Source organism: Populus trichocarpa, chromosome 2 (genome assembly GCF_000002775.5).
Source record: "Populus trichocarpa isolate Nisqually-1 chromosome 2, P.trichocarpa_v4.1, whole genome shotgun sequence".
In the NCBI taxonomy this organism is placed as follows: Eukaryota; Viridiplantae; Streptophyta; class Magnoliopsida; order Malpighiales; family Salicaceae; genus Populus; species Populus trichocarpa.
In genome coordinates this window covers 20,700,811-20,712,921 of record NC_037286.2, presented here as the reverse complement: position 1 = coordinate 20,712,921, position 12,111 = coordinate 20,700,811, and the positions used below count along the sequence as shown (strand labels likewise).

At 34.0% G+C, this 12,111-nt stretch overlaps 1 protein-coding gene across 1 annotated transcript; it reads left to right on the top strand.

The window, feature by feature from the left end:
- The first annotated feature begins 10,544 nt into the window (after positions 1–10,544).
- Positions 10,545–11,338, top strand: LOC7458265 (uncharacterized). The gene has a single exon (XM_024596241.2). The coding sequence runs from the start codon at positions 10,719–10,721 to the stop codon at positions 11,037–11,039; it is 321 nt and encodes a 106-aa protein (XP_024452009.1). The 5' UTR covers positions 10,545–10,718; the 3' UTR covers positions 11,040–11,338.
- The last annotated feature ends 773 nt before the right edge of the window (positions 11,339–12,111 follow it).

The window sequence follows — 12,111 nt, the reverse complement described above, 5'->3', positions numbered from 1 at the left end:
GCCTGGACCCTAACTAACATAACATATAAAGAAATTAAAAAAAAAAGGCGTTGTTGTTAACTATAATGTTTTCACTTAAATGCTATAGTGAAAACACTGCCACATGTTTTAGCTTTTGTTTTTTAATTTAATAATATAATATAATGGTTGGGCCTTCACAAAAATAAGATAGGACATTCCATGTTGGAACTGACAGTGAAAATAGTGGGAAAATTATAAGTTTATCCTTACTTAAATCAGTATGCACAAAAGATTTGAAGTGTATTTTATATCTTAGAAAAATGCACATGATACTAACATGTTGAAAGAGTAAATCCGTTAGTAATTCCATATATATGAAAGTAGTCTGTTAAATGATGATGATGATGATTAGAAAATATTACTTTAAAAATAGGTTTCAGAGTTAAAATGATAATAATAATGATAACAGTCACTACCAGAAAATCTACGAATACAAATGAAATCATCAACAAAAACATTTCGTCGGTATTTTGGGGTGATATTTACCGACCGATTTTATTCCATCGCTAACTCCATCGGTATTTACCGACAGAAATATTCCATCGATAAATACCGAAGGAATTACAATCAGAATAAAAAGAATTTTAAAAAACCAAAAATTAAGATGACGTGTATTTTTTTATGGATGCTTTTACCGATGGAATTACAGTTGGATTCAAACAGGGAAAGTCATACAATGACGTGTCACTTTTACCGACAGACTTGCTAATGGATTGACAGACAAAACCATTTTGTCGGTAAATCCATCAGTAATAGTTAATATATGAATTAGCCATTGACACTCCCCTTTCCTATTTCTCCTTCTTCCCCTCTGCAACAAAACAAACCCCCCCCCCAAAAAAAAAAATCTACAACTAACAGCCCTCCCACACCCCCCACATCACCCGCCATCCTTTCTTGACTTTTCCAATCACATCAGTAATTTTATTGTGAATTTTCTATTTTAAGTAAGTAAATTGACCATTTTTTTAATTTGAAAACAATTTTGAAATGTCAATTTTTTTGTTGCATATTTTTTTTAGTATATGTATTTTGATTTGATGGTTACTTGTTTTATTGTTTTTTCTCAAACAAACTTGATGTATAGATACATGGTTTTGTATATGTTATGGTTTGTTTTATATTTTGTAAAATTGTATTTATTTGTAAATTGTTGAAACGTATATCGAATTTCCGACTTAGGTGTGTTGCGATAATATAAATAATGGCTTGTTTAACGAGTTCGTTTTATATTTTGTCAATTTTATTGTTGAGTTGTAATTTTTGTAAATTAATACATACAAATTTGTATGTACGTAGATAATTGATAATGAATTAAGAGAAGTATGAAAGTAGGTTGATTATTTACTTAACATAGTTAATTAATACATATTGTCATCATTATTTGATATATATATATATATATATATATATATATATGTGTGTGTGTGTGTGTGTGTGTGTGTGTGTGTGTGTGTGTGTGTGTGTTCAATAGAAGTCATGAATGATCATTCAAGGATGTACAAGGATTCATCCCAAGGATTATAGAGGATGGATTATTGTAATGGAGTTCAGAGTTTTATTAATTACGCAACATTTATTCCGAGAAATATTAGTGTTCAATAGAAGTCATGAATGATCGTTCAAGGATGTACAAGGATTCATCCCAAGGATTATAGAGGATGGATTATTGTAATGGAGTTCGGAGTTTTATTAATTATGCAACATTTATTCCGAGAAATATTAGTGAAGGGGGTATTAGGTGTTCATGCAAGAGGTGTCAAAATAAAAAGTTTCTCCATCCAGATGTTGTAACGATGCATCTTCTACACAAAGAATTCATGGAGGAATACATATGTTGGTATGCAAATGGAGAACCATTTGTTCCTCACAAGACCATGGTAGAAAGGATGATTGGGTCAATTTCTAGTGCTAACAACGTGCATGGAGTTGAAACTGACAACAGTAATCCTTATAGGACTATGGTTATGGATGCGATGAAAATGAATCAAGGTCATGTAAATCAATATTGAATCATAGATGAAGAACCTAATGCATACTCGGCTAGGTTTTTTGATTTTTTGAAAGATATTGAAAAACCATTATGGGATGACTACACAAATCATAGTAAATTATCGGTCGTTGCACTGGTGTTTACCATCAAGTTGGATTTTGGGTTAAGTGAGGCCGATTGTGACAGAATCGTCGAATGGGCAAGAAGTATTTTACTTGAAGGGAACAGGATGAAAGAGAACTTCTATGTTGCTAAGTCCATGATGAAACCCCTCGGTTTAGGATACTAGAAAATTGACATGTGTCCAAACTTCTGTAAGATGTACTACCTTGAAAATGTTGAGCTGACTGAGTCCAGGACATGTGGGCATTCCTGTTATAAACCAAGAACTGGCAGGGGAAAGACTCTTATAGCACATAAAAAACTTAGATACTTCTCAATCACACATAGACTGCAGAGGTTATTCATGTCACCAAAGACTGCTGAGCACATGACATGGCACCAATCACATGATGCGGTTGATGGAGTGATGGTGCACCTTTACAACAATGAAGCATGGAAACACTTTAATAGTGTGCATCTTTACTTTTCACCTGAATCAAGAAACATTCGTCTTGGGCTATGTACAGACAGATTCAATCCATTCGGGTCATTTGTTGCTCCTTATTCTTGATGACCGATTATACTAACGGTTTTCAACTTGCCACCGGGGATGTGTATGAGGCCAAAGTTCATGTTTTTATCTACGGTCATACCCGATTCTAATAGTTTGGGCCAGAATATAGATGTTTGTCTTTGATCGTTGATTGATGAGTTGACGCAGTTGTGGTCCTCTTACGCGTTGACTTATGATGTATCGATAAAACATAATTTTCTTATGAGGGCAACTTTGATGTGGATTATCAATGATTTTCCAGCTTATAGAATGGTTTCTGGTTGGAGCACGCATGGAAAACTAGCATGTCCATACTACATGGAAAATAACAAGGCATTCACGCTAACAAATGGGGATAAAACATCTTTTTTTACTGTCACCGGCGTTTCTTGCCAACGGATCACAGGTACAGAAAGAACATAAAGGATTTTTTTATTGGCAAAGTTGAAAAGGATGTTGCACCCCCGTGTCTTTCTGGTGAAGAATTGTATGACGTGGTGTCTGAGTACGGTGACATTATGTTTGGTTTCCAATCCGGTAAGTAAAAGTTTCCTAGTTTTGGTTTGACCCACAACTAGGTAAAGCGAAGTATTTTCTGGGAGCTTCCTTATTGGAAGGCTAATCTCCTCCGCCATAACCTTGACATCATGCACATAGAAAAGAACATGTTTAAGAAAATTTTCAACACAGTCATGGATGTGAAAGGGAAGACAAAGGATAACATCAAGGGCTATAATGGATATAGCATTGTTTTGTCACCATAAAAATATAGAGTTAGTTTATACTAGGTCATGGGTCGCAAAGCCTAAAGCAACCTTTGCCTTAGACAAGAATGCATAACTATTAGTGTATTAATAGTTGAAGAGTCTGTGTTTTCCCAATGGACATGCCTCAAACATATCAAGGTTGGTTAATTTGGAGGATTGCAGATTGTATGGAATGAAGAACCATGACTACCATGTGTTTATGCAAACACTCATTCCATTAGCTTATCGTGATTTATTGTCAAAGGGGATATGGAATGCACTCATATAGATCAGTCATTTCTTTAGAGATATATGCTCCAGTAAGTTGCAGACACGGCATATTGAGAGGCTTGAAACAAATATCGTTGAGACAATATGCAAACTTGAGATGATATTCCCTCCATCATTTTTTAACTCTATAGAGCATCTACCCATACATTTACCGTATGAGGCAAAAGTTGGAGGCCCAATCTAGTATAGATAGATGTATACATTTGAGAGGTTAAAGATTACATATGCAATGTAATCTTCGATATTATTTTCATTGTTTTTTTAATTGAAAATATTCGTTTTAATCCATATAGGTACTTGTTCAACCTTAAGAAAAAGGTAAAAAAAAAACAAGGTGCATGTTGAGATATCGATATGTGAGGCCTGTATTTTTTAGGAGATATCAATATTTATCTCGTACTATTTCGAGCCTCATTTGAGAACAAGAATCAATCACGTACCAAGGCATAACAATGGTAGTGAAGTGCCTTCAGGTGGGAACTTGTCAATATTCTCTAAACTTGGACGACCCGTACCAAAAAATGTTGTCAAAGAAAGATATTTGTCAGAAATAGAATTCAGACAAGCACATAATTATGTGATGTTTAACTGCGATGAAATGAGACCTTTTATTCAATAAGTATACTACTTAAACTTTGTTATTAATGGACTGTTTCTTTCATGTAATATCACAAACTTATACATTGTTGAATACCTCGTAGGCAACATCATCAATATTTACTGTCTAATAACTCACAGCTGATCAAATCTCAAATCTTTCAATTACAAGATGAACAATTTACGACGTGGTTCATAACACATGTAAGTACTATCACATACTCATTATCTATTGGGATACTTAATTTTGTTACAGAATTCTCAATCACTATTCATTGTTGTACTTTATGTACAAGGTTTATAAAATGGGAATGAATGCTAGCGTTACATTGTCTCTACTAAGTCTGGGTCCTGAAAGAAAAGTGAAGTGCTACAACAAGTATTTTGTTAATGGGTATGTATTTTATATTGAAGAATATAAGCAGGGTAGAAAGATATATAACAATGGGGTTTGTGTTAAGGGATCAATTTCGAGTAAGTTTGAAGTTGACTATTATGGAAAATTAGAAGAGATAATTGAACTGTAATAATATAGCAAGCATAATAGAGTCTTTTTATTCAAATGTTATTGATATGACACCACTAACAGAGAAATTAGAGTAGATCTTCATCATGGTTTGGTCAAAATTAACTCAAAAGCTAGACTCCGCAATATTAACGATGTATTTGTTTTTGCCAAGCAATGCCAGCAAGTTTATTACACATACACCCCTTCCTATAGAAAGGATCGTTCAAGAGTTGATTGGTTATCCATATTGAAAACCAAACCCAGGGGTCGTGTCGAGGTTGTTCAGGATGAGAACGATGACTCAAATATCAGAGATTATGTATTTCAAGTAAGTTAGTTGGTTGAACCATATCGAGTTGATCTATCGATTGACTTGGAAGAAAATTCAAATTTTCATGTCTTTGATAATATTTTTATTAATGTTCACGTTGATGTGTTGTTCTAAAGTCCAGCGGATACAAGTCAATGAAGATGATGATAGCAATGTAGAAGATTGCGTTGGAGCTGACGACGAGTCAATTGAAGAAGAAGAAGACAATTTTGACTAATTATGAAAACACGAAAGTACTGTAATGCCACAAACGATAATGTAATATATAGTTATCGATGAAATTCTCAACAAATAAGTATTTATTTTATAATTGTTATATGAACTGATGTTATTGTGTTGTGCGTGCAGTTTTCAATTTAAGTATCTGTAGGATGGATAAATAGGGACTGCAAATACAATCTATCATTCAATATGCAAAACATCGATGGAAACACCTACGGTTTTTGTTTGTCGGTGTATTCCAGAGGCGAGAGGAACTATTCCCCTCTTCCAAGCACTGTTCACTGTGTAGTACACCGATGGAACACCGACGAACTCAAACCGTCAGTGTGTTCCAAAGGCGAGGGTAACTGTTCCCCACCCCAGACACTGTTCAATATGCAGTACACCGTTAGAAACACCGACGGTCTGTCTCATACCGTTAGTGTATTCCAAAGGCGAGGGGAACTGTTCCCCTCTTCCAGGAACTGTTCACTATGTAGTACACTGATGGAAACACTGACAGACTCAAACTGTTAGTGTATTTCAGAGGCGAGGGGAACTATTCCACACCCCAGACACTGTTCACTATGTAGTACACCGATAGAAACACCGACAGTCTAAAACCGTCGGTGTATTCCAGAGGCAAGGGGTACTATTCCCCTCCCCTAGGCATTGTTTATTATGCAGTACACCAATGAAAACACCGAAAGACTCAAACCTTTGGTGTATTCCAGAGGTGAGGGGAATTGTTCCCATTCTCATATCGATGATGGCAATTACTAAGTGCCAGGTTCCCAAGAGAATTACCGACGGAATGTGAATTTCAATGCCCTATTAATTAATGCATCTCTGACTGTGTACTGTTCATATTTTTTACTGATGGAATTGCGAACGGACCGCCAAAAATCTGAAGGGGTTTTTGAACATTTTAGTGCGAAATGAAAATTTCAAGGTGAATTTACAGAGGGAATCACCGATGGATTAATTTAAAATAATATTATTTAATATTTTGTCGGTGATTCCCTCAATAAATACGCAATATAAAACCCAGCAAGGTCGCTAGAAGTTCATTTTTTTTCTCTCATTTTCTCTCTTCTCTTGCACTCAAATCCTCTCTTAATAGTAATAGAACTTAAGGTTTTTACCATCAACACGATTAAAAGGTATGTGTGGTGAATCTTTTGAGTTATTTTCTTCTTATTTTTCTTGTTTTCTTTAGTTTGTTAACAATGTATTTTTGTTTTTTTATCACACGTAGATAAACTCTAAAATTAAAAACGTCATTAAGGTAAGCATTTTTCATTCCTAAAGCTTATATTTGCTTTCGTATTTTTTTTCTATTTTATTGTCTACATTGCAATAATGTTTTATTATGTTTGTTGAATTTTAATTGTTATTGTTAAATTTGTGGTATAAATGTTAATTGAATTTATAGGATTAAATTTTATTGTCTACATTGCAATAATGTTTTATTGTTTTGTTGAATTTTAATTGTTATTGTCAAATTTGTAGTATAAATGTTAGTTGAATATATAGGATTAAATTTAATTAAAAAAACATTCTTGTCAATTTAGGATTAAAAACATTATCACGTTGGTAGACATAAATTAAAATCAACTGGTTTGTGGCATATATTTTGTCTATTTGCTGGATTAAAAATTCTGGGTAGTCTCTAGTATAGAGGAGGTGCTGCCAAATGTTTTTAAAAATAATCGAACTTGATTGTGCAAATATTCATCAAATTGATGTAGATGCATAGGAAAAAATGAGCACATGATTGCAGCTAGTTGTTCTAGCAGCAATGATGACAACAACGTGTCATTGGATGCCGATTAAGAAGAGGCACCGACGTCGACTCACGACGCTGCCTCTTCTAGTGTTGTTCCACAACATAGAGGCGGTGTCCCTTTACAGAAGGATCCATTCACCCACAAGTACGAGGTGTATTGGAAGGACAACCTTTCAATGTAAGTTTGTTTTGCTTTGAGTTTGTTTGTGTTTAACAATTTATGAACAACTGGTATTTCATTAATTTTATCGATTTTTAGGTTCACAAACATTGAGGCCGCCCGGGTAATGACATTGATGTTTAAATCATCGATGGAGATTTCATTGTTTCAATGGAGTTAGGTTTCCAAACATCTTGATTGAAAACCTCATGTCGATGCATGGTTTTCAAAATTTAATGTTAGTGTTAACTTATAATTTTAACAATTTTTTATGAAAATTCATTTACTTTATTTAGAATATTGATTTATTTTTCAGAAATTATTAATGCAAGGGTAAATTTGAATAGGATAGAGAAAATAACAATGTTGCGAGAAGGGTTTGGGAGAATCACGCTGCAACTAGGTAACAACAAAAACAATATGATAATTATTTTTTATTTTAATTATTAAAATTTCATTTGTCATTAACTCATAGAATATGTTTGTATCATATAAGTTGCATGATTTTTCAAAAATGCTAAAAAATATGCCAGGGAAAACGCTCTGCCAGGTTGGAATGACGTGGCGGTTTGGAAGGATTTCAGACCGCCATACATCCTGGAGGATACATGGGCGGAATATATTCATGGGGTGATGTCCAAGCATTTCACACGATGCTCGTAGTTCGGTGCGGGGAACCAGAGCTGGCAAATTCACAGCTCAATTACCATGTGCATTGGCGGCTCCATTTCTTTTGTTTCGCATGTAAAATTAATTTTAATCACATCTATCTTTAATTAATTTGTTGTTATTTATAAATATATTTAACTTGCAACATTTTTTTCTTACAGGCTACGACTCTTGGACGTGAGCCGAGCCCAATGGAGCTTCTTGTGGAGACACATGTGCAGAGTGAAGACTGCCAAAAGAGTGTGCAACAGTTCATCGACAACCGCGCTCAACACTTTGTGGTATGTTTGTTTAACCATTTTCTTTCATAAGTTATTATTTTCTTGAATTTCATTTGATGTTTTTAGTTTTTATTTCCAGGAGACATATAACAACCAGTTGAGGGAGAGATACGAGGACGATCCTTCGACCCAACCAGATTTTGACCCAGATTCGTAGATGGAGACAGGATCATCTGGTGTACCTGATAGAAATCGGGTGTACGTACTCTGCAACACTACGGTCAAGAACTTGCGGATGACCCATAGTATCTCAATCGTTAGGAGCTCGCAATCAGTATCGAGCACCTAGTCTTAGGAGTTTGTGGCCTTGCAACAACATACGGCTCATCTCACCAAAAAATATGAGCAACTCTCAGCGGATTATGAACAATTCTGTCAAATAGTCATGGACATGAGATCATAGATGAGTAGTGCGTGTGTGCTCCCTTTTTGGCCATATAGTCCCGGGAACGACTAGCCTCCTCCTCCTCCTCCTCCAGCGCTGTCATTCTTCTAGTTTAATTTTTATTTGATCATATAAATTTGTAATGAATATTTGGATTTTATATTATTCAAATTTGTTTTTACATATTTCAATTTTATATCATTTTATTTTTTTTAATTATTTTCTTTTTTTTGGTTCAAAAAATTTTAAAAAATATATTTTTTAATTATTACAGACGGATATACTGATGGACACAATTCGTCGGTATATTCCAGAGAGTTTGAAACAATTTACTTCATATGCCACAACAACACTGTTACATCACCGACGGAATTATTCCGTCGGTATTTTATAGAGGGTTGGAATAAAATTACAATAAATGCCACTACAAATCACCGACGGAATAATCTCGTCAGTGTATTAAAGCGGGTAATTTTTTTTTGCACGTATTTTTCATCTATAAAATCATTGGTGTTTTTTTTTTTTGACAAAAATGACATTACCGACGAACGGTTTCCGTCTGTAAATCTGTCAGTAAAACTTTTGTCGACAGAATTTTAGTGTAAATACCAACATAAAAATTTATCGATAAACCTATTAAATCTAGTAGTGATTAATTAATTCTGATTGATAGAAAATATAGGAAAAGTTAAACGAAAAGGGCTTGAGAAAACACTAGACAGCCTAGATAATCTCCTACATGAAAAAAAGATAATAATCTTTTTATTAAAATTTTGATCAAAGTCTATCAAAAAAAATTAAACAATTCTGTTTATATTTAATCATATATATATCTAAATATTAATTTAAAGAAAAAAATCCTAACTTTAGGATTCCTCAATTGAATAGGAAAAAATAAAATTATTAACTTGATAAAAAAAAATATATTTATTTTAAAAAAACGAGATATCTCGAGTAATAAAAAAAAAAACCATTGTTGAATTTGGAGTAAGTGGGGATAGGATTTGGTGAGAGGGCTGGTAGTTCATAAAAGTTTCTAGGTTTAGTTCTTTGCAAGATTAGAGTTGTTACGAAAGGAGTGTCCATTGCAAGTCCTTAATTATATCACAAGTCTCCATCACCATCACAATTCACAAACGCGTATTGATTCTTAAATGGGATCCAAATTCCATCTCCTAAATAATGCATTAATGTTGTCGATTGCCTAGTCTTTTATCGTATATATCCCTATGAAACATCACTTACATTGTTGGCCCACGTATTGAGATAATGTTTTGTGGAGTTGTTTTTAAAATACTTTTTTATGTTTTAAAAATTATTTTTAAAATAATATATTTCTTTTATCGTTTATATCCCTATATTTTTTTATTTTTAAAACAATCTTAATAAAATAATTTTAAATAAAATAACTCAAATTTTTAACAAACATGCTGCCAGCCAAAGAGTTTCTAGACAAGAGGATTACTAGTAATATATAGACTCACAAATACGATGAGAAACTCTTAAATAATTAATTAATATTATCTTATTAAACACGAGACGATACGTTTCCTATATCACATGCTTGATTACACACAACTTCATTAATTGCTTCTGAAGCAAAGGTGATTCACTCGCCCTTCTTGTTGTTCCTTGTCGTCGAACTTATTCGCTACGCAAGTCAAAGGATCCATGCTCGAGCAAATTAAGTGTAATTTCCATAAAATGCTTTAAGCTCACCTTTCTATATTATTACATTGGACATGGAGGGGTTAGAAAGCGTACCTAAACCTAATTGTGGGGTTTCGCATATCTAAAATATAAATGAAAATATTTTGTAAATAATTAGGCAACTCTGTCGGCATGTTGGCCTAGCTAGACCCCCCCAAAAATAGGAAAAAATAACACAAGTGAAAGGGCCTTGAAAGGCACTCCTACCCTTTGTGACAAACACTAGCACTAACACCACCACCACCACCAAACTGCCATTATCGAAAAAGCAGCCTTAAAAGCTGGCCTTGCAATCGTTCTCTTCACAAAAATTTGTTTCTCATAAACATCTAAACACCATATCTTCAAGGATTCTTAGCATCAAAACTACCGATAATTAAGATGTGGCACAAGCTGGCCAGATTGAGGAGGAACGTGCAAAATATTAGGAAAAGCCCACGAGTAGCCGATGAGAGCATGTTTGGAGGCATGAATGGAGCCGAGTTTCCAATCCTTGTGCGTGATATGAACAGAGCACAAAGGTGGAATAGTCTTTCTGCTCTATTCAGAATTGTTCTTGCACCATTTTCAATTCTTTCTTGCTCCTCACAACCTCATGTCAATGGCGCTGATGGTCTTTGGGTGACTGGTGAGTTTGCTCAACTATCAGAGATGAATCACCTCATGGTAAATGACAGCATGCGCTATGCAATCTTGATGTAGACATGTAAGTTGGCATTATTTAATTAGTTGGCTTAGAGGGATTGTATATATGGAATGCAAATTTTGTCCACGTGCAGTTCTTGGCTTGGATTTTTAACAAAGTTTTTTTATATAGAGAATGTGATCCATGTAATTTTATTTTTATTTTGTCTTTTAATATGCTAATAGATATTGCTTGTTAGAGGAGAAGTACAGCTATGTATCCTTGTATGAATAATGTTATCAGCTGGTCTTGCCATGGCTTCCAGATCAAGTTTTGAGAAGCAATGAGAATCACAAATCCATTGATTAACTCATTATATGGAGTTTTTGTTTATTTGAATAAAACCAGTCATTTTGCAAACGGGCCATTAATTCAAGTACTTTAATTTGTCTAAATTAACCATAAGAATTTTAAAGTGGATTTTTTTAAGAAAAAAATAAATGAAACTGGTAGCTAGTGGAGTTTTGGTATAGTATCTTATAATAAACAAAAAACTTAGTAGTACTGATCCTCTTTTGACAGTCCTTGATTGTGCTTGTTGCGTTAATATTGTATAAGCTGGAATTGTGCTTGCCATCTGGGAAGTAGAAACATAATAGAGATTAGTCTAGCCACATTAATATATATATATATATATTCCCTCTCGGAGAAAATCATGCTTTAGGCCAATATACTAGATTGATTTGATGATTATAACTTCTGGGCGTTTAGGTCATGTCAATAGCGAAGGGAAAAGTATGATTCTTGGCTCTAACCTTAATTGCTTATCAGAGATATGGGAATAGGTTCCACGGAATACAACTTCCAAGCCACTACTTTATCCGAACCAGTAGTTATGGCCTTTACAACTTCATGGATTCCATGACACCAAGGTTGATAACTACTAAAGATATATAGCAGAAATTGGAGTGATTTTATGGCAGACAATATTATCCTGTCCCTTTCTTGAATGAAACATTGTTTCCACGTCTAAAAAGGAAAAATACATTGTACTCACTGCACAATATGGGTCCTCTCTTTAATTAAAACAGTTTTAACAGTTTTCCTGCCCATTTATCTCTTCTTCGAATAATAATAATATTGGTTGTC